General features: G+C 48.7%; 1 protein-coding gene across 1 annotated transcript in view; it reads left to right on the top strand.

Annotated features, from left to right (window-relative positions):
- Positions 1–804: 804 nt before the first annotated feature.
- The window catches only part of CNGA3 (cyclic nucleotide gated channel subunit alpha 3), a 28,842-nt gene continuing 6,921 nt past the window's right edge, over positions 805–22,725 (top strand). Inside the window, exons 1-6 of the mRNA XM_046663501.1 lie at positions 805–905; positions 10,018–10,131; positions 12,363–12,542; positions 15,703–15,753; positions 21,142–21,144; positions 22,013–22,081. Coding sequence (XP_046519457.1) covers positions 805–905; positions 10,018–10,131; positions 12,363–12,542; positions 15,703–15,753; positions 21,142–21,144; positions 22,013–22,081 — 518 coding nt within the window. The remainder of the gene's footprint in view (positions 906–10,017; positions 10,132–12,362; positions 12,543–15,702; positions 15,754–21,141; positions 21,145–22,012; positions 22,082–22,725) is intronic.

Raw genomic sequence — 22,725 nt, 5'->3', positions numbered from 1 at the left:
TGAACTGGCCAGTCTTTGCTTTCGTTAAACGAGCCCCGCACTCGCATCAGCTTTCTTTTCTCATCAATCACAGGGGCCCCTTCTAACGTTTGCTGAGGGCAAAGGATTCGTGGTCTGATTTCTAGCACAGGGAGCATGCCATCAACAGGTTTTACCTATTTCTTTGGCTGGACAAACTGCTTAACACCTCTGAGTCTCAACTTGGTCATCTTTAAATGGAATAAAAATCATAATTATCTAATGAGGTTATTGTGAGGATTATGAGATGAAATGTGTATTGGGTTTAACATTGCATTGTAAAGGTTCTATGAATGCCAAGTATTATTCGTTTTTGTATGCTTTGTTTTAAAACAGGATTTGGGGAGCTACTAAAACATGCAAAATTATAAGATAAAAATAAGTAAGTGAGAAAACCAGAGTGACAAGGGACATTGCGTCATTCCAGAGAATCATGAGGATTTTAGCTTTCTTACATAGGGTACCAATTTGACCTTTCAGTCATTCGTTGGCTGGATCAGCACTTACTTTGAGCAGCTCTTCGGCATGGCAGCCTATACAAAGGAGGAAAGGACCTTGTTTGTGTTTCAGCCTGGGACGAAGAGCCCAGAGACACCCAACTAAAACACAGTGTGGCAAGAACTGTGAGAGAAGTTGGAGGAGGGCATGTGTGCAGGGCTTGCCTGGGGGAGTAGCCCTTGCATACAGCAAGCTGGGTTTGCAGCTACTTCCCTGTCCTCACGACATGTCTGCTTTGCATTCATGTTTCAGCAACCACTTTGTGGCTGAATGTGACAAACCAAGAAGATGGCCAAGATTAACACCCAGTACTCCCACCCCTCCCCAGCCCACTCTGCAGTAAGCACCACGGACAGAGATCTTGATCACGTTGAAAATGGCCTCAGCAGGTAAGATGGGCTTTTCATTTTACACCTGGAACAAGTTATTCCCATAGCTGATCCCGACTGTGGGGGAAAGAAAGCCTTTGGAGGGCGAGGGCTATTCACAATGCTCCTGCTAACTGCATTTTTCATCTCACTTAATCTGCACAACCCACACTGAAGCAGTTTTTATTCTCCTTTTAGAGATCTGGAAACATGAGGCTAAAAAGTTACATAACTTCTGGAAGGTGACAAATTGAAGATTCAAATGCAGCAGATTAAATTCTACTGCAAAGATTTTAAAGTGCCACACTGTCCCATGTATACATCAGACATTTATTGGACTTTCTCTGAGTGTGTTCTGCGCACTAGGGACGTAGTACAAACCAGACGTCCTGTCTCTCACTTCCAGGGGAAGATTGGGATTCGTGCCATGCTCATGGGCCTGTAGGCAGTGCCATGCCTTGCCAGCAGAGCCATCAGCCCCATCAATGACATGCCAACACAGGCAGCTGTCTGGAAATCTGGGTTCTGATTCTAGCCCTGTTCCTAACTTACTAGTAGACCTGAGAAAACTCACTTAACCTCTCCATGCCCCAGTGTCTTCGACTGCAAAAAATGGAGCAGCATTCTTTTCCAAGCTCCTGGCATAATAGTGAGTGAATGGGAGAGGACCTATTTGGTGCAAATGGACTTAGGTTTTATGTTTCTTAAGTTCTCAGTGAGTTGATTGAGTTGAACCATAGGAAACTTTATTTCCAATAATTATGTTATTTTTGTCTTACATACATAACACTGAAATCCTCTCCCTCCCATGATAGCTGCATATTATCTGATGGCTGAAAAATGCAATGACAGTCCCTCAGTCCCCACATCCCTATCACTGGACCCTCCTCCATCATTTCTCCTCATTCGCTTGTTACGTCACTTCATCTCTCAGATGCACATTTGTTTTTGTTTTTGCTCTGTCTCGGTTCTTGGTCCCAGCTCCTTAGCAAACTCTGCTAATAAGTGATGGACAACAATTTCCGAAGAGATTAAATCCCTATTATTGCAAACTTATACAGCCTTGGACCCCACCTTCTGGGATTCGGGCAAAGGAAAGAAAAGCTCAAAGCATCCCAACAGATATTTATTCCCTCCAGCCATTTTAACTTGGTGCTGGGGCCCCGGGAAATTTGATATGGCTCAGAGGTATCAGAAATTCCCACCCTACTAACATCTCTCTCTCCTAACGGGCCTACTGTCAATACCGTGTCCCACTGCCAGGGACTTGCTCCTTCAGGTTAAGGCATTGCCCCTTATTTAAAAGGAAAAAAACACTATTATGACAGCTATCTGCTATGAAAACTTTGGTATGCATTAGTAGTTTCTTTCCCACATCAGAGCTAATAAAACCCCTTGAACGGGAGGCTTCAAAGAGGGTTGGGGTGGAGGGGAGAAAAGGCCCAAGCTTGGACGTATCAGTAAAGTCAGTCTCTCTGAGCAGAATTGGGCTCCTGAGATCTCGGGCCCAATGGGAGTAGGACAGAGGCTGGCAGGATCAGAGAGAACTTGAAGCAAAATGGAACTTTGCGCCATTGCTTCCTTTTGCTTCAATGGGGCATGACCCAAGCATCTCACGGAGCTTCCAGACTCCCTGCAGCAGAGAAGGCAGCAACGGGGTTTCAATCCGACTCCTTCCAGTGAGGTGCTCAAGAGGAGAAGGCAGCCCAGTTGGTGGGCTGGGGCTCCTCCCCAGAACTCCTGCTTGATCAGACAAGGCTGAGACAAGACCCCAGCCCAGCTGACTTGTCCTGGCTCTGCCTCAGCCAGCGACCTACACACCCAGGCTGACTTGTGGGCTCTTCAAGAGAGCTCACGAGGTCTCTTGGAAGACTCTTTGCAAAATGAATTGCTAGCTCATTAAGCCACACAGACACCTAGCCGTGGGCATCTAGCTTCCAGGAGACTCTCTGTGGGCTCACACTGGTTCATGCACACTCAGGAGGTCAGTCAACCACACGATCAGGGACTCTGAATTGATGCCCTTTGACAATGCTATTTGCTGTCTTGGAGGGTGAGAAAATGCCCTCACTTCTCCTTTCTATCCCCTACTTCCTGAGCAGAGTGATGACTAACAGCACAGGCTCAGGGTGAGAATGCCTGGGTTCGAACCCTGACTCTGCAACTGACCAGGTCCCAAAAGTTGTTCAACCACTCCAAGCCTCTCCGAGTTTTCTCATCTGCCGAATGTACTAGTGCTGACCTCAGAGGCTTATAGGGAGGTTAAAGAGGTTAGAGCTCTTGGCACAGCCCCTGCCATGTAATAAGTGTCAATCACCACTCACTGTCAGTCTTGGTATTGATTCCTCTCCTGTGGGCCTTCTCTGGTCACCCAGGCGGGAAGATGTCTCCTCCTCCTTTGACCTCAGGTAGCCCCAGCTATCTCAACATCTGGAACTGGCCATTTTCTCCCTGTGTCCAAAACATGCTTTCTCAGCCTGACCACCAGCCAAGTCTCACCAAGCCTCAGTTGGGGCCTTGCCTGACCATTCACATAGTGAAAGCTTGTTGACAGATTAATGCAGAATCCTGTGGAAACACTACAGAGATTTCACAAGCAGAGTGAGAAAGAATGCTTCCTTCATGAGAGAGATGTGCTTTATCTTATGGAGGCAGGAGTGGGTGAAGAGATGGAAGTTTCCAGAATGGGTTCCTTAGCGTCACCAAGGATTGAGAATGCGTGTTCAGGCTGGGGATGGAGCAGCCACAGGCCGGGAGGCTGGGTCCAGGCCCCTCCTCTGCTTCCCAGCACAGCCCAGCATCTGTCTATTCACCAACTAGTTTTCCCTGTGAGATTTATTAGAAAGAAGGACTCTGGCACATACATATCAAACTTTAAAGTTTCCAATCACTGTTTTAGAGGAGGAAATGGTTTTTGAACAAACCATAGATCTTTGCCTTAAAATTCCAATCCTTTTAGAAAGCTCTTGGGAGAAATAATTGAGAATGTGTGTCCTTAAATATCAATCACTTTTTATTTATTGAAGAACAGCCTCAAGCAGTTGTGCTGGGAACCTGTGTGTTGGTGTGGCCCTTTGCTGAGTGCCCCAAGAGGGAGGAGCTACCATGTCCCCAGCCCCAAGGCATCCCTGCCCCCCAGGGCTTTCACCAAATTGGACATCCAGGTTTTTGTTTCTCTTTTTAAATTATTGGTATCATTTTCCTAGTGAAGAGTCATAGGAAAGGATGAAAATGTCTCATACAAACAAAGAATTGTTTACACCCTGAAAATACCAGAAATAAAAATGTCTTGCATTTTTCCTTTCTATTTAGATCTGTTCAGTTGACTCAATTATTTAAGAGTTGTCTGGCATATTTTTGAAGATAATGCAATAGAGAGAGACTTGAGAATCTGCTACAGAGAATTGCAGCTAGGACCCAGGGCACCCCACATCCCAGAGTAATCTCCTGGTGGAGCTATTTTGGGTGAGATTTGCGGCATAGGGATTTGTGTCCTGCAGAAGAGAAGCATACTTCTTCTTACTACTACTCCCTTCTTCATACTACTCCCTGAGCAGAGCCCAAAGCAATTATTGCCAAAGAAAACCACTTTCAGCCTGCTTCCCCAGGACCCAAGACAAAAGCGCACTGACTTCAGCGCCCTGGCCACATGTGGCCAATGGCAATGTACGCCAATCATTCAAGTCCCTCAGGACTTGGGAGGAGGAAAAGAAAAATAAGGTATCTATTCCCCACACTTGTTCTAGAAGGTCACTTCTGTTTACCCTCATGTCCCCAAAGTCACCAGAGGAAGACACCAGCTGCTCCACAGAGTGCAAAGTTAATTACCACTTCCCATTCTGATGAGAACCTCTGTCCTCTCCCAATGACAGGAGAAACCTTACCTTGTGGACATGAACTCCTCTTCATAAATAAACTTAGAAGATGAGCATTACAAGTCGAAAATTACCTTGTCTTTCAAAAAAGTCTCTTCATTGTGTTGCACTAGTTGCTCTTGTTCTTGGTAATTGCCACTCCCCGGGCTTCTTCTTGCAAAGGCCTCCTCACCACCCAGAATCAAAGGGGGCTCGAAAGTGGGAGGGCAGCTTCAGGGCTGTCCTGGCCTGACCTGCGCATCTCACAGAGACCAAGGCCCTGGCGAGTCTTTGCCCCAGCCCCTCAGCCAACTCTGGGCAGCACAGGGCCTGGCCTGCCGTCTCTCCTGCCCCTGTGTTTCCCTGAGAGGTTCTAGATCCCCATTCTTGCATTGATTGCCAAAAGTTCCTCCTTTTTTCAGTAGTGCCTGTGTGTTCTTGGGGACTCAGAATGTCACCTCAGACACTCAGTTCCTCTCCTCTCTTCCCATCTCCCCCTTCATCTGCTTGGTAAAATCAGTTTCCCTGAGGAGTAGCTAATTGGATTTACTATTTAAATACCCATGGGCATTTAACGAGGGTAAAGACTGGTAGTGGGTAAGATTCGGTGCTCTCATTGCAGTGACCTGGGTTCATTTCCCCATCACCACACCACCTGTCTGTCGATTATCATCGTGCGGTGGCTGCGTGTTGCTGTGATGCTGAAAGCTATGCCAGTATTTCAGATACCAACAGGGTCACCCATGGTGGGCAGGTTTCAGCAGAGCTTCCAGACTAAGACAGCCTAGGAAGAAGAACCTGGCCACCCACTTCCAAAAAAATTAGCCACAAAAACCCTGTGAATAGCAGTGAAGCCTTGTCTGATACAGTGCTGGATGGCGCAGAAAGACTGGGTAGGGTTCCCTCTGCTGTACACAGGGTCGCTAGGAGCTGGAATCGACTCAAGGGCACTAACAACAACAAGGACTCTGGAGCAAGAAGAAGGACATCGATCTGGTAGAATTTCAGGCATCCACAAACAAGTGGAGAGATGCTCGTGGAAGAAAAGTCGCCCCTGAGTCCTTTGAACTGACGTCATATAAGGCTCTCCCTATTCAGCAAAATGTGCCTTTCTGGGCTTGGGTCTTTAAACAATACTTAAATAAATATGTAATCAACAATTTTTTCTTTTTCCCTTTTTGAAGACCAGGAAACTTAAACTCAGGGAGGGTAAGAGACCAGCCCAGAGAACACCTAGCTAATAGGTGCTGGGGTACAGATTTGAACAAACCAGGCCTCCCAGCTCCCTACTCTACCGCCTTCTCCTCCAGTGGGCTTCGTAGATCCAGCCCGCCTGTGGCAGCTCTCACTACTGCCCGTGGCAGGCCTGCTTTGGGATCCAGGGTGAGTTTTGCTCCCCTGGCCTGCCCACCAGCTCTGATGTCACGGGCGTTGATTCCTTTGCTGCTAATGCAAATAAATCTGGTCTCAGGATATGCCCTCATGTAACTAACAGAAAGCAGGCTAGGCAGAAATGCTGAGACGACGGCTTGGTGTCTAGAGTTCCGTGAGGAGCTACTGGTGGGAAAGAACACCTCTATCCTCGGGATTGCCTCCAGATATTCCGGCACACATGCTGTGACAGAGCGCCAGTCCAGCTGCCAGTTGCTTCCCACATACAACGGCTAGGATCCAGGGACTGTCCCCCTGCCTCCTCCTCCTATAACTGACCCACATGCCTTGGAACATGCATTCCACCTTTATAGTACAGGCATGTGCCACGCAACGATGTTTCAGGCAATAATGAACCACAGATATGGTTGTGGTCCCGTAAGATCAGTACCATACAGCCTAGGTGTGTAGCAGGCTATACCATCTAGGTTTGTGTAAGTACGGTAGGAGAGGAAGAGATTTTCCTGTACCCTTCTAGGTTCTTCTGGCTGGTCTAGGAATTAAATGATACAAGACAGATTAACAGGAGAAAAACAAGAGTTTAATGACATATATATATGGGAGAAACCCAGGAAAACCAAGCTCACCAAAATGGCCAAAGCCCTCACCTTAAATATCATCCTCAGCTGAAGACAAGAGGAGATGATGGGGGTGGGGAGAGTCAGGGACTTCAAAAGGAAGGAAGGTAATTCGTAGGCTGGTGAAAAGGAGCAAACATTTGGAAAACAAGCACTTGTTTGGCCACACAGAAACAAGAGAACACAGAGGGGAGCCCAACAAACAGGCTTTTCTAGATTCCTCCCTGTCTGCCACCTCGTTCATGTTATGCCAAGGTGAGAGCTCATTTCCTGAGACAGGAGCTTTTATCAGAATTCTTTTAGGCAGTTAAGGGGGATGTAACAAGAAAAACTTTCTGAGTCTTTTGTTTCTTAAAAATAATCAGCCTAAAATAATCTTCATGTTAAAGAGGCACTTTTTTTTTTTTTTTGAGGAAGATTAGCCCTGAGCTACCATCCACCACCAATTCTCTTCTTTTTTTCCCTGCTGAGGAAGATTGGCCTGAGCTAACATCCATACCCATCTTCTTCTACTTTATCTGTGGGACGCCTGCCACAGCATGGCTTGAGAAGCTGTGCCATGTCTACACCTGGGATCCAAAGCAGTGAACCCCGGGCTGCAGAAGCGGAGCATGCGAACTTAACCACTGCACCACTGGGCCGGCCCCAAAGAAGCACATTTTGAGGTGGCAAATTTTGTTCCCCTTCAGTAGGCTTTATGATGCTTGCACAACGAAAAAAATCACCTAACGATGAGTTTCTCAGAACATATCCCATTGTTGGGTGACGCGTGACTGTACACAATATTAGAAGGCCAGGGGATTGTAGCTTCCTGAGTGTGGCAGGGCCTCTGCCAGGGTCTCTTATATGTAAGATGATGAGATGTAAGTGGTCTCTTATGGGATTAGAGGAAAAATTCAGTTAGGTGGTTTGGAAATAAAGAGCCATGCCCACATAGTGCGGCCAAGGGGAGCAGAACCATGTCTCCAGTGGCATGAAACATGACTCAGTCCTCAGCCATGTCCTATTCAACTGTAGCTTTAATTGGTGCCATACATGAAAATACAGAGGGCAGCTTCACGGAGTAGATGAAAGCAGGCTTTGAAATGGGACAGAATGACATTCTAATCTCAACTTTGCCACTTGGCTGTGTGACCTTGGCAAAGTTACTTAACCTCTCTGAACCTCGTTTTCCTCTCTTATAGGGTTATTGTGTTGATTAAGTGATAAAATACATGTGACGACATACAATAAGCAGTCAATAAATGGTATGCGGTTTGTGCACTGCATTTGTGAATGAGATGAGTCAGGAGGAAAGGCTAGTAAGATGCCACTGCATACTGAGGGTCCCAAAACATCAAGTGACTCACATGAATGTTTACCTCCAACAAATCAATTATACATGCACGAGATAGGGCCTTCTGGCGTAGCAGCAGCCCATGTTATAAAACTTTGGGTTTTGGCTGGTGGTCACTGGAGATGGAGCCACCAAAAGCACACGAACCCGCAAACTACAAAGACTACTGGCTTGGGCTCCAGTAAGAGCAGGGTGGTCTCGGTCTCCCTGTCTAGTCAGTCAAGAATGCAGAACCTGCTCACAGGAGCATGACCATGATGGGGAAGAGAATGGAACCTGCAGAAGAATGGCTGGGTGAGCTGGGGTCTCTAGCCTGGAAAACCAGCTGCGGCACAGGTATGAGAGCTGTCCCATCATTGAAGGCAGTCATGGAGAAGATGAAGTTGCCTGATTCCATAGGGTTCCAGAAGAAAAAGTGGCACTGATATGGGGAGGCTGAGGGTGGAAGAGCCTGGTGGCAGTCGGGGCTGTGCAAAGATGGCCTGGATGGGCCACAGGATGGTAGTGAGCTCCCCGCTGCTGGAGATGCAGGGATGTTGTAAGAAGGAGGAGGCTGCAGCTCACTGGCTGGGGTTCAGGACCGCCTTCTAATCACTCACTGGGGAGAGACGGAGCCTTTCCCTGGCATTAATTCTTGCCTGCTTCTTGCCACCTTGTTAAGAAGGCTGATTAGGCTGGATCGGTCACGTGATAGACTTAATTTGTCTTGCCTGGGCTCTTCAAGATTCGTAGAATGAAGTGCAAGTTTCTGGAGGCCAATGCCTGGAAGACTTTTAATCAGGCCAATCAAACTTTAACTCTATGATGTTTAAAAGAAAGGGAAAGAAAGGAAAATATGCCCAAACACTTTGGCTTATCCAGGCGATTCAACCCACGCCAGGCTCTGCGGAGCTGACTGGCGCTCACCTTGAGTTGTGAGCACCTGTCCAATGTGTGCTCGTGCTTCTCACCCTGAATTGCACAGGTGAGGTCACCAGCCCAGTCACCTCTGCATCACAGGGGACAGAGGTTAGGGTGTGGTATAAGGACACAATAGAGAGGCTGGCCCGTGGCGCAGTGATTAAGTTTGTGCGCTCCACTTTGGTGGCCCAGGTTCATGAGTTCAGATCCCAGGCACAGATCTACATCACTCATCAGGCCATCGTTTCGGTGACCCACATACAAAAGAAAAAATAGAGGAGGACTGGCACAAATATTAGCTCAGGGCTAATCTTCCTCAAACAAAAAAAAGGAAGATTGGCAACAGACGTTATCTGAGAGCGAATCTTCTATACCAAAAAAAAATAAAAGGACACAGTAGAAATGGATTTTCATTTGAAAGCACTGTACAAATGCCCATGGCGGGCTGGGTCAATTCCACACAATCTTCCAGGACCCTCTGCTTAATCAGTAGGCTCCTGACGAGGCTGCCTGGCCAGCAGGCCAATAACTGCCCAGGTCATGTGACTGCAGCGCACAAAGTGGAGGGCAAGCTAAGGAAGGCCTCTTGAAGGAGGCGACACTGATCTTGCCTTCAAAGGTAGAATTTCGGTATGCAGAGGTGTACTTAAACCCAAATCCATGTTCTGGACTCACTGTATGGAAATAGCTGCTATGGCTCTGGATGGCAGGCACTGGGACCCCCCCCCGCCGGTGCTCTGAAGAGGACCATTCGCTGCTGCCTTGCTCCCTCTCCCCCAGCCCATGGGCAGTAGCTGGGCATGAGCCACCTTCCTCAGTCAGGCTTACTATAAAGGAAAGGCCACATTTATCCTAAAAGCCGGGATCTGCTGGATCCTACTGGAGAATGAATGGAAGTGGGAGCCCCCAGGTTGGGGATCTGTGAAGGCGGCTTTCCTCATTAAGCAGGGCATCTGGCATTCTCATTTCTGAGTGTGTCCAGGAGGTAGATGAGCTTGAAATCAATTTAGCTTGCTGCATATTTGATTTCCTAGGACCCACTCGCCATGCCAGGAGACATCGTCAGAACTGCAGCAAGGGATTGCCATGGAGACCAGAGGACTGGCTGAACCCAGGAGACTCTCCTCCACTGGCCACGGGCCTTCCAGGTAACTCACCATTCTGGGCCCTCACCTTGGGAAGCGGGAGACTGAGGCAGAAACCAGGTAGACACGTCTCAGGGAGAAATGGTGGGTACAGTGGGGTTGAAGATTGAGAGAAGAAAGGGGCAGGAGAAGAGTGGTCAGAAATCTATCTGTCAGTAATTTCCTCTTGGGTCAGGTGTTCTGAGCTCAGAAAAGTTTAAGAAAAACTGCATTTATCTGAAATTGCTTTAATAAAAAGTGATATTGAGGTCTGGCTCAATTCTGGAAGAATTCAGAAAAAAAGCCAACCAGGGAAGTTTCAGAAAAGAATTCAGAAAAAAGACCAGCCAGACGTGGGAGACCATCGGGTGGACCACAGTGGCACGCAGAAGACAATAGTGACACTGTCCCAAAGAGCCTCCGGTGGTCCTCACTCCTGCATGCACCATAGCATGCACCCTTGCAAAAGCATTGGGAAGATTAACTAGGCTCTGTCTGCCTTCTGATGACAGCTGCACGCCGCCTTCCGTAGCTCTGCCACCTCGAGGAAGTCTCTGCACCTCTTCAAGTCTCATTTAGAAACGCGTCCAACAGTGCCTACCCCTCAGGCGGCTGGGAGGGCTGCGTCAGAGCCCAGGGCCGACTCACAACAGGTGCTCAACACAACAGGGCTCATGATTTCCTTCCACCAAATTTTTTTACCAATGCCATAGTCATTTTACATAGTCATCTGTTCTATGGTTTTTGATTAAGGTTATTGCAAAATATTAATTTATCTATTTATTCTTCATATTTTTCACTGTGGAGGATGCTACCATTATTTATTTCACTAGTCTCATTACAGCTGGGCATTTATGTGATTTCCAGTGTTTTTGTCTTACAATGCTGTCTTAAGGTTCTTTGCAGGGAAGAGAATGCCTTCAAACCAGCTCAAGTTAAAGGGCCCAGGGCAGGGCTTGTAGAAGCTAAGATACAGGCCACCTCATGGAAAGGGAGCCAGTGGGGCTCATGATGGGGAGCTGGGAAGGTAGCTGCCTTCTCCCTCTCATTTTCTCACAGAGTTTCATGGTCTTTGCACTTTTTTTCTGCATGTCTTCTCTGTTTCTGGCTTTCTCTACTCACGCATCAGCAGGCACAAGCTGAAAATGACCTTTGCCATATGACCTTGAGTTGAAACGCCCAACTCCATCTTGGAGTGGCTCTAGTTCAGAGGTTTGAGTGACTCCCTGCGAGTCAGGTGACCATCCCTGAGCCTGTTGGCTGAGGCTGGAGCAGGGAGTATGACTGTGGTTCCACATCCTCAGCAGAGGGAGGATGGGGGGGTGGGGCGCATCCGGAGCAGACAGCTTGGGCTGGGCAGCCACCCCATGTATGCCTGCAGCATCGGCTCTAAGCATCTCTGTGCATGGGAAGTTTTCCTGCTTCAATTTATTCTCTTTGGCTAAGGTCACGGTAGTGTGACTAGGGTCAAAGTGTGTAACAATTCATGACATTGTTCCAGGTTACTCAGAACTGATTTTATTGGGGACGGGGCGTCCACTGAGGATGCCACATCAGGGAAACCAGGCCCCGAGATACAGGGTCAAGTCTCTCTTCCGTTCCCCTCGGGCAGAGGCAGGGATGGCAGGAGGCAGGGCTGAGGGAAGCCTTCCCACAAAAGCTGGAGCTAAGACGAGCTCTGGGGACAAGGCCTGCGGGGTCTCAGAGCTTGAGGCCTTGGTGGGGTCTGGCTCTGGGAGAGGGGTCAGGGCAAGCTGCAGAGGAACTTCTGTACAGGTCTAGGGGGAAAACGAGAATTTGTATGAGAAACAGTAAGACAAGGGTTGGGGAAAGAATCTAAATTGTATCCGGGTGCTTGTGCATTTAAACCCCGCTCTAAATTTCCTACCATTTGGAAATGCATTTTTACTCTTCCTATGCTTCCTGGTCATAACAGAGCCCTACACGGGGCAAAGAGGATGGACAGGCAGGAAAGCTGGCTAATGCCCTGTTTGAAGGATCGTGCCTTTGGTAGGGTCAAGATGTTAAAAGGACAAAGCCATAAAGAAGACAATGTCTCTTTTCAGAGAAGCTCGGTCTCAGGCCGCAGGTGACAGAGGAGAAGGGAATAATGGTCCGGCAGAGGGGAGGTGCAAACCTGAGCCCCCAGGGCCCCAGGACCATGTCCTGCTGGTCATCTCTGCTTCTGCTCGGACCCTTGAGGAGAGGGTTTCCATCTCCTTCTCTGTGCCCACTGGCTGTCTGTGCCCTTCCAGATTGTCTCACCTTATCATCTCGCTGCGCGCCTGGGTCTCCAGGCACTTACACCGCCAAGACGGGAGACCTGACTCTTTTCTGGAGCGTTTTGGTGGAGCCGAGCTCAAGGAGGTGTCCAGTAGAGAAAGCAATGCCCAGTCCAACGTGAGCAGCCAGGAGCCACGGAACAGAGGGAGAAGGTAAGAAACCAAAAAGGAGCAAGAGCTGCCTGCACCAGACAGGGCGGGGCAGGAAGCATTTGCCTGCTCTGTGCAGCCCCGATCCACCACACCCGAGGGTGACCCTGGAGCCCCACCCCCTCAGCAGTTCCTTGAAGAAGAAATCTGTCTTGGAGGAGCAGCCACACTCTAACAGTCCCTGTCCAGATCCAAGAAGCCCTGACGGAGAGGAGACCCTTTAACCAGAGCCCCCAGCCTCATTCTACCACTGACCCCGTCCTACATGGAGCTCCCTGGAATTAGTGTTCTCAGAAACCATCTGGGGATACTGGCTTCACCAGTCCGTTAGACCAGGAGCCTCAAGGAGTATCTAAATGGAATCCACAATTTTATGCCTAGGGATATGTGCATTTTTTTGGGAAGAAGGTCAGAATTTTCAAGGGGAATCATCCAGGTCCCAGATCAGGTTAAGAACTATGGGGGGCGTTGGATGGGGGATGGCGAGAGTGTTTGCTTTTTGGTAAGAGAAGGATCTGCAGAGCAAGGATTCTGAGCATCTTCTTGCATGGCCCCCCTGCCCGACTGGGAGCTTGTGGCTGATGCCCTCGGCACAGAGAGGTAGAGAAATTGGCAGGTGCTGGACTGACACCTCCCAGGACCCGCCCCACACACACCCCACACACAGAGCTGCGGCCTCCCCCTTCTTGTTCTTGAGAAGTCTCCCCACCCAGTGGTCAGCCGGGAGACTGCTGGGCCACCACAGGTTGAATCAGTTGTCTCTGAGCAGCCGAGGTCTCTTCAGGACGGTCAGGGCAGGTGGAAGGGACGAGGAGGGGAAGCGAGGCCTCTCTTTAGCCTCACAAAGTCCTCTTAGCGAGGACTTTGGCTCAGAATCTGCTTTCTGAAAAAGGGGGTTTAAAAAGATCCTGCGGCCGAATTCCGTAGGTAATGCCAAGATTTACAAGACGTAAAGATGAAAATAAGCAGGAGTGTGGCAGAACAGACGGTCTCTATAGAATTTGCTAGAGAAAATGCCATCTGTCTTTGTGTCAAAGAGCAGAAGAAGGACTCAGGTGTAGGCATCTGGGCCCCTGGGGAGTGAAGGTCCTGACACCTCAGAGGAAACAAGATGGATCTTCCTGAAGCTTCCATCTTGCTTCCATATTTGTATGTGTATACGTATGTGGGGGGAGCATATTTTTATTAAGGTTATGAATTAGATTGCAAAATGTACAGGCGTATTTAAGAAAATACGAGACTTCAAGGAGATTTCTTGCTGGTGGCCACATTAGGAGACCCCCGTTTAGTCTTCTTTGCAGGGGAAAGGTGTGAGAGCTGCTGGCTGAGCTCCGAGGGTCCCCTGGAACAGCATTCTCAGGCTCACATTTTCACACAAGCTTCGGCTACAAACCCTCAGACTCCCTGGGCTGCGGGAAAGGGACCGTGGAGGGCCTGGGTGCCGGCTTGGACATGTGCAGGGTCATCCCAGGTTCCCAGGGCCAGACATCCCAGACGGTGAGGGAGCTCCATGACTGTAAAGCCTGTGTGCTGTTCACTACTGAGCCAGGAAGATGGGGAGATGGCAGCTAAAGAAAAAGAGAAGATGGAGAGAGAGGGGCAGGAGGAGAAAGAGGAGGGGCGGAGGAGAAAGAGGTTTGCTAGCAAGCCAGCCAGACTGGTTCAGTCCTCTTGGGAAAGCAGAGACTTCCTTGGCTTAATTGATCAAATTCTCCTCTCCACAACCTTAGACTAATGGAAATGAACATTAGATTCTTTGTTTCCCGGTGTGATCAGATGAGCAGAGGCTTGAGCTAGGACCCCGTCGGGGCAGCCCTGACTATACCACAGATGCCTGGCCACTCACTGGAAGGTTCAGAGTGAGTAGATGAATGCAGTGGTGCAGAATAATAGCTGATCAATCAGGGAGGCCTCCTTAGGGAGGAAGACTTTGAATTTTCCAGGCCAAGTCCCTTGGCAATGCAAAATGCGTGCAGAGATGGGCCTTAGTTCTCCTGTGGGTTTTGCCTTATGAGATTATGGGCACAGAAGCGTGGTAAACGTGGGCCACTGCACCCCAGGAGCTAAACTTTCCTTCGCGATCTCCCAGGGGTTTGATTCCTCGAGGGCTTTCCGATGATCAGAACCAATCCTGAAACACGCAGTTGGAGCCACGTGCTGGTCGGGGAGAGGGAGGCTAGCGCAGGGCGAGCAGAAGGAGCAAAATGGCATTTGGCGAGATGTTCAGCATCGTGGAAGAGGGGCCCTGAGAGTCGGGCTTGCGTGTCACTGGCCACTAGCTTTGGTCCCCAGGGTCTCCAATGAGCGGTCTGCAGTGACCACAGACAAGCAAGCCACCGCCCAGCTCTGTGAGGACAAGCTGGATTTCTGACACCAGCTGTGTCAAAAACGTGTACCGGCAGTTGAACACCTGGAGATAATACTCTTTCCTATAGAGCACCATGGGGTACTGAGCGACTCAGCTTTAAATACATGTCCAGTTGGGTGCAAAACTAGCCCCCACCTTCTAGCCAATTCTCCCACAGATCAGGTGGCAGGGCCTGAAGTTTTAGGATTAACATGGGGGCAGGGGACACAGCGAGGACAGACTAAACACTGGGACAGTTCTGCCCATGGTCTATGTTTTGCTTTGCAAATTGGAAGCCGCTGCTGTGATCGAGTTTCCAGGGAGCCACCCTTGGAGAGCCAAGCCTCTACAGATGAGGTAGCAAGTTGTCGCGGCTGCCGAATGTGTCCGTTCTGGCAGGGAAGGCCCTCGACGTGCTTCACCAGAGAGCACCCACAGGGCAGGTTCCACAGGGGGTCCATTTCTGTGCCCCTCATAGAGCCTGGCACGCTGCCCGGCGTATGGTTAAACTGAAGGAAATCGAGCGGAATTCGAGGCCAGGAGGCAGGATGGGATTCCAGCGGTTAATCCCTGTTTATTCAGAAGCCTCTGTTTAGCCAAGCGTTCATCCTCTCTCCCCTACAGCTTTTACCACAGCTAACTAGTCACAGAAAATTTTGCCCCTGACAATAACAACACCCTCTGTTCTTCAAGCTGTGTGCAAAGGCCCAGGAGACAGGGGGTGGGGGCCCCAGAGTAGTCACCTGGGGGCAAATGGTCCCCACGATCCGAACTGAGTTCAGACTCCCATGCTGCGTTCTCTCCGCCTCCCTGCAGCGGCTGGCCCCTGGCCAGAAACAATGTCAACTCCAGCAACAACTCAGAGAAGTGAGTACCTCTGCTCGCCGCAGGGCCCCGCTTGCCTCCCCCGTCTCTGTGGCCACCCTCCTCCCCATGGAAGCCCCAGCTTTGCCTCCCTCCTTAAGTGCTCCTGCTTCCCACCCACCCAAACACCACTAGATTAAGCTAGAATCCTGTTCCTTTTATTGGAAATCTGTCCCCATGGACAAACAGGGGGAAGGGACCTGCTCTGTATGACTTCTTTGGGCAAGTCATTTTATCTCTTTGTCTCTGATTATTCTTATCTATAAAGCAAAGGGTTGGATCGGATAAATGTTTTAAGTTTTAACACCCTCTACTGCTAGATATTCCACAGTGGCAAACTGGGGTTCCTTTACAGAGCAGTGGGTCTTCTCCTTCTGATGAGAATGCATTTTCTGTTCTACAACCTCAAGCTCCCGTGTGCCAGTGAAATGCCCTTGTCTTAAGGCCAATTTGGGCCAATTTGAAGGGTATAATCGGGGCAGTGGAAAAAGGAAATTTAAATATTTCCAGAGATTAGCCTTCTGAAATCGTGACGCGCTGTAATTGTTTTCCATCACCAGATGCTGAACCGGCAGATCAGTTTGACGTGTGATTCTGACAAGCGCCACCCAAGAGCCCAGGGAGGGCGTGTGCATGTGTGTGTGAGCATATACGTGTGTTAGCGTGTGTGCGTGTGTGCACTGTTCTCCAGTCTCCCTTTATGGAACACCGTGGGGGTCTCATGAGAGGTCTCATCTTAGAGAGAAATCCCTCAATATCCACAAGAAGCACCAATTTCTTGACTTCCAATTGAAAGAGAAACGTGCCAGGGCTTTTTCTTGTTATTTCCCTTTGTTCTTCTGATAGAACTTTTTTCCATTTCCTTCCATGAACCTCTGTTGCATTTTGTTTACATAAATTTGGACATCAAATTCAGAGACCTAAATGCCAGCAATCAAGAAAAATGATTTAACTACAAAATAATGGTTATTGCACTATGTGTTGGATGTAAAGCCAAACCTGATATTGAAACCCTGGTGCTGAGTCTCAAAATCAGCAAAGGCTCAGGGTGCTGGAAACCACCGGTGGAGGTCCTGTGGGTCTCTAGGCTTCTCTGTCCTGAGGCTGGGCTGTGGGCAAGGATGGAGGCGAACGGTGTTGGTTGCACCAGGCTCTTATAAATCCTTTCAGATGAGCTCATATCATGGGTCCATACTGCAGCCAAGGACCGAGGGACAAAATGGGAGGCTGTCCCAAAACGGGGCCACCTGGACACAGAAGATACGGAAATAATTCTTATGGACACCCTCCTCCATTCTTCCACCACATTTCTGGCATTTTCACTTGGTCTCATGGGTCCTGAACAATTTCTCCCTGCTGGATCAAACTATTCCTAGCCAAAAGCAGCATCATTTCACAGCTCTGAGTAGGTCTTTTGGGGCAGTGCTGGATGGATCTGAGGACGCAGCTGGATGGCACTGGGTCTTTCCTAGGCCCTCAGCAGGTTGGTAGCCAGAGGAAAGGCCAAGACCTGGATAAATCCTGGACCAAAAGCCCTGGGCAAGGGTGGCTGAGCCTGGTGTCATTAAACTCCCAGCAGGGCTAAATGTGCCGACAAGCTTGTGGGCAGTGCCCTCTGCCGGTGCCTTGACATTAAGACCAGAGGCAGGAAGCAGACTTCAGGGGTCAGACCCCAGTAGACTCAAGACGTCAGAGGATGGGTGACTGTCCTTACTCTTCTCATTTAACGATTTTAATAACTTCTTATTGTTACTCAATTTATTAATACACTCATTGTCAAAAACTTTTAAAACACAGAAAAGCACCCATGAGCATACACCCACAAAAAGTGCACTTCATGTTAACAGTAGAATTCCATCATCAGAGACAACCCCTCTTAATGTGTTGGCAAATATCCCAAGTTTTTTCTAGGTATATATACTAGACAGATAGATAGATAGATAGATAGATAGATAGATAGATAGACAGACAGATAGAAAAATAGATAGAATGTATTTAATATAGATCCTGGTTAAGAACATTTGTATCCCAACTTGGCCACCTAAGAGCTTTGTGACCTGGGCAAATTACCTGACCTGTCTGTGCATCAGTTTCCTGACTTGTAAGACAGGGCTTGGAATGGTGTCTTAGTTACAGGGCTGTGTGAAGACTAAATGTGTTAATATATGTAACATGCTTAGAACAGTGCCTGGTGCATAGTAAGTGCTCAACAAATATTGACCAGTGTGGCAAGCAGAATAATTTCAGCCCCCTCCCCCAAAGATGCCTATGTCGTAACCCCTGGACCTGTGAATAGATACCTTATATGGCAAAGGGGACTTTGTAAATGTGATTAAATTTAAGGACCTTGAGATGGGGCGATTATCCTGGATTATCAAGGTGGGCCCAAGGTCATCACATGAGTCCTTAAAAGCAGAAGCGGGAGGTGGAGGAGCGGGTGAGACACATGAGACGGAAGAAGGAGGAGGAGACATTCGCAGTGTGAGAAGGACTCAGCCCATCGCTGCTGCCTTCGGAGGAAAGGGGGCACGAGCCAAGGAATGCAGCAGCCTCCAAAAGCTGGGAAAAGCCTCCACTCACAGCCAGCAGGAAAACAGGGACCTTGGTCTTCAGCTTCAAGGAACTGAGTTCTGCCAACAGGCCAAACGAGCAGGAGACAGATTCTCCCCAGAGGCTCCAGAAAGGAGTGCAGTCTGGTGACGCCTTGATTTTCGCCCAGTCAGACTCATACCAGACTTCTGATCTCCAGAACTGTACGATAAAAAAGTGGGGTTGTTTTAGGCCCCTAGGTCTGTGGTATTTGTTATGGCAGCTATAGAAAACTAATAACAGAGCTTTTGATGCCAGAAGTGGGGGCTGCTGTGACAAATACCTAAAAATGCGGACGTGGCTTTGGAATTGATCACTAGGAAGAAGGTAGAAGAATTTTAAGGAATGTAATTTTTTAAAGTCTAGATTGCTTTGAACAGGTTGTTAGAAGAAATATGGATGTTAAAACTCTGCCAATGAGGGCTCAGAAGGAAATGAGGAGCACTACAGAGAGAACCTAAATTGCCTGAATACCTAATACCTAAATGGTCATAAATGGACTGTCGGCAGAAACCTGCACTTTGAGGATGCTGCTGGTGAGGGCTCAGAAGGAAATGAGGAGCAGGCTGTTGGGAACCAGAGGAAAGGAGAGTCTTGTTTTGTGACGGCAAACCACTTAGCAGAATTGTGCCTGCAGGTGTGTGGGAAGCAGAACCTGTGTGCCATGAACGTCAATATTTAGCTGAGGATATTTCCAAGCAAAGCATTGAAGGCGGAGACAGGTTTCTTCCTGCTGCTTGTGGTAAAATTGAGAGGACAGAGATAAATTGAGGGAAGAACTGTAGAATGAAAAAGAAACAGGACTTGATGGTTTTGGAAATCTCAGTTTACTCAAGTGACAAAAGATACTAGATTTTAAAAACTCACTGTCAGGAGACCCGAGGGTATGGCTGAACAACCTTTTGCTAATAGCTCAGATAGATCAGAAGGTCGAGCACTGAGTCACACCAAAGACTCTCGGAAGAGACTGAGGGTGTGGCGCATAGCTCCCCGCAGCCATCCCAGCTCGAGCCAAAAACAGAGATGAGATTTTTCAGAAAGATCTGTGGATGAGTCTCTGGTCTAGCAGAGAGCATCCTCCTGGTGTACATGACTCACAAAGTTCTGGAAGATTTTATACCAGCACAAACACTGGCAGCTTGGACCTGAAGGGACAGAAACAGTACAAAATGAAGGAATATTACTGGACCCCCTAAATTCTAGATGCGGGAAACAAGCTAATAAGACCACTCAGCTACAAACTATCTCTCATGAGAAAGGGTGCTTACCTCTCATGAAAAAGAGAGCATGACCCAGAGGACAGAGGCGTAAACCACAGAGGAGCATTCTCAAGCCTTGAAAAGTAATGGTGATCACCCTGCTGGATTTCAAAATTGCTTGGGACCAGTGACTCCTTTTGTCCTTCCATCTTCTGCCTTTTTGAGCTAGACTATCTAGCTCTGTTATCTCTGCCTGCCCTTCCATTGTATTTTGGGAGCAAGTGATTTGTTTCTTTAGTGTCACAAGTCCACAGGTGGAGAGGACTCGTGCCCCAGGTGATTCACACCCCGAGCCTCACCCATACTGATTCAGATGTTGAGATTTGGGACTTTTGAGCTGATGAGACTTAGATGATATTTTTGGATGCTGAGTTGATCTATAATGGGATGAGACTTCGGGAGATCTTGGAGTGGGAGTGAATGCATTTTGCACATGGAATGCATGTAAATCTTTGAGGGCCAAAGGACAGACTGTAGTAGGTAGAATAATGGCTCCCCAAGATACCCATGATCTAATGCCCACATCCTGTGACTATGTTACCTTACACGGCAAAAGGGACTTTGTACTAGGCATTAAGTTTAAGCACCTTGAGGTGGGGAGAGTACCCTGGATGATCAAGGTGGGGCCCAATCTAATCACATGCATCCTTTAAAGTGGAGAACCTCTCCCAGCTGCAGAGAACCAGAGAGATGTCATCTTGAACCTGCTGTTGCTGGCTTTGGAGAGGGGGGTCGGGTACCGTGAACCAAAGATGGAGCAGCCTCTAAGCGCTGGGAATGCCCTCAGCTTACAGCCAGCAAGAAAATGAGGATATTGGTCCTATAATCACAAGGAATCGAATTCTGCCAACAATTCAAGTGAGCAGGAAATAGATTCCCCCCAGAGTCTTCAGAAAGGGTCACAGCCCTGCCGACACCATGACCTTAGTCTGGCAAGACCCAGACCAGACTTCTGAACTACAGATCTGCAAGATGATAAATTTGGGTCGCTTTAGGCCGCTAAATTCGTGGTAATTTGTTCTGGCAGCAATAGAAAACTAATACAGCTATTATTATGAACTCTTTTGTAGTCTGCTTTTTTTTTTTAAAGATTAGCCCTGAGCTAACATCTGTTGCCAATCTTTTTTTTGTCTTCTTCTTCTCCCCAAAGCGCCCCAGTACATAGTTGTGTATTTCAGTTGTAGGTCCTTCTAGTTCTGCTATGTGGGACGCCGCCTCGGCATGACTTGATGAGTGGTGCCATGTCTGCGCCCCAGATCCAAACCAGCGAAACCCTGGGCCACCGAAGCAGAGCACGTCAACTTAACCACTCAGCCACAGGGCCGACCCCCTGCAGTCTGCTCTTTAACTTCGTGAAATATTAGGAAAATTTTCCCATGTCACTTAATATTCTCCCGCAATACCATTTCAAGTGGTCTCATCAGATTCCATCATTGATGATGAAGGTTGGGTGATTAGGCTGCTTACACTTTTTGACTATTAGACAGAATGGTAGTGATTCTTCTCGATGCGTGTTCACACACGTCTTGGATTATTTCCTGAGGAAGTTCTGGGTAAATCATATTGGTCCTGTTCAACAAGGGTTTAATTTGCAGACACTTATTTCTCAGCCCGCGCCTTCCTCTGGGATGTGGAATAGAGGAATCCGAGGGGCCCGCGATGATTCCAGTGGATGCCCCATCGGGCAGACTGGGTCTTTTACCTTTCACCTTGGTCTCCTCAACTGTTCCCTGGGCAATGATGCCTGCTTGCAGAACTACTATAACTGTTAACGATAACCTTTAGAACCATGCCTAGCCCACGAAAGACATGCAATAAAGAAGACGAAGCAGGGCCAAGCCACATGCTGAGGAGACACTGCACCTGGGGACCTTCCTGCAGATGTGGGCGGGAGGGGCGCTGTTCCACCTACCGCCTCACAGTCCGCCAAGGGCCAGGTTTTCATTTGATCCACAACAAACAACAGGCCACACCTTTCCCTCAGATCTGACGGCTTTACATGTGACTTCCAAAGCTCCAAGTGACTTCTCCGCCCTAAATGTGTGGTTTGGGGTTTATTTCCCTTTACCTCAAAATGTCTCCCGTCTCCAGCTGTCTGTGAGTTCCTAGGGGCTCATGAACATAGGTCAGGAACGGTAGAACGTTAGACTTGACCCCTGTGCATGTATACCTCAGTGTATACAGCGTGTGCTTCCGGGGGTGGCTTACCTCACTCCAGGAATAGAAATTATAATTATAACAAAGATATTATTATAATTATAATGTTGAAATAAATAACCTCATTTCATCCCAGCGTGCTGGAAACGTCCTTTCCTACACCACCCCCTCTCCTCCATGTTACCATAGCCTGCCCTCTCCACTTGGTAGTGTCCTTGGCATATGAAAATTGCTAAATGTCACCCTGTATCATCCAGTGACAAGGCGAAAAAGGAGGAGAAAGAGAAAAAGGAAGAGAAAAAGGAAAACTGCCCCAAGCAAGAGGAGTAAGTACTGAGAAAAGCTGCCTCCAAAGGGGGGGTTCAGAGGTCACCGCAGGCCTGCCGCTCCCGGGGCCCAGGGCTGGGGAGTCTGAAGGCCATGCGGCTCAGTCAGAGGGGGCTGCTTGGGGCTGTGGAAGAGGAGCCGGCCCCGGCAGGAGTCAGGCGTCCTGAAATCACGTGAGGGGCCTGTTCTACAGGAAGAGTCCTGCCCCAGCTCTGGGAGCCCAAAGGGGGCTGACAGGTAGACCAAGTGAGCAATTCGGGGCTGTCCCCGTGGACCTGCCCCGTGTCCTCTCCCCAGGTATTCTGTTTGTCCACACAAGCGGCCGTCCACACAGTTGGGGTAAGTTGAGGCCTCCTGGGCACTAGAAAACTCTATTCACGAACTTTAATCCAAACCCCATGGTGATGAGCGTCAGGAACATTCCAAAGCCCTGTCAGTGAGCAGTTGATCTGTCACTCACTGAGTTGAGGCGAAGGCAGGAAGGCGCCCCAGGGTCTCCTCTGGGGCATAGGAGCAGCCCGGCAGGCCTGGGCCAGCATGTGGGGGCTGTGGAGTGGAGGAGGAGAACATGGACGCAGAGAAAAAGAAGACTCTCCCGGACAGCCTGTAAACTGTAATCCTCAGAAAATCCTGAAAATAAAAC

The sequence above is a fragment of the Equus quagga genome, chromosome 5 (assembly GCF_021613505.1).
Source record: "Equus quagga isolate Etosha38 chromosome 5, UCLA_HA_Equagga_1.0, whole genome shotgun sequence".
Taxonomy (NCBI): Eukaryota; Metazoa; Chordata; class Mammalia; order Perissodactyla; family Equidae; genus Equus; species Equus quagga.
This window is presented reverse-complemented; position numbering and strand designations above follow the sequence as displayed.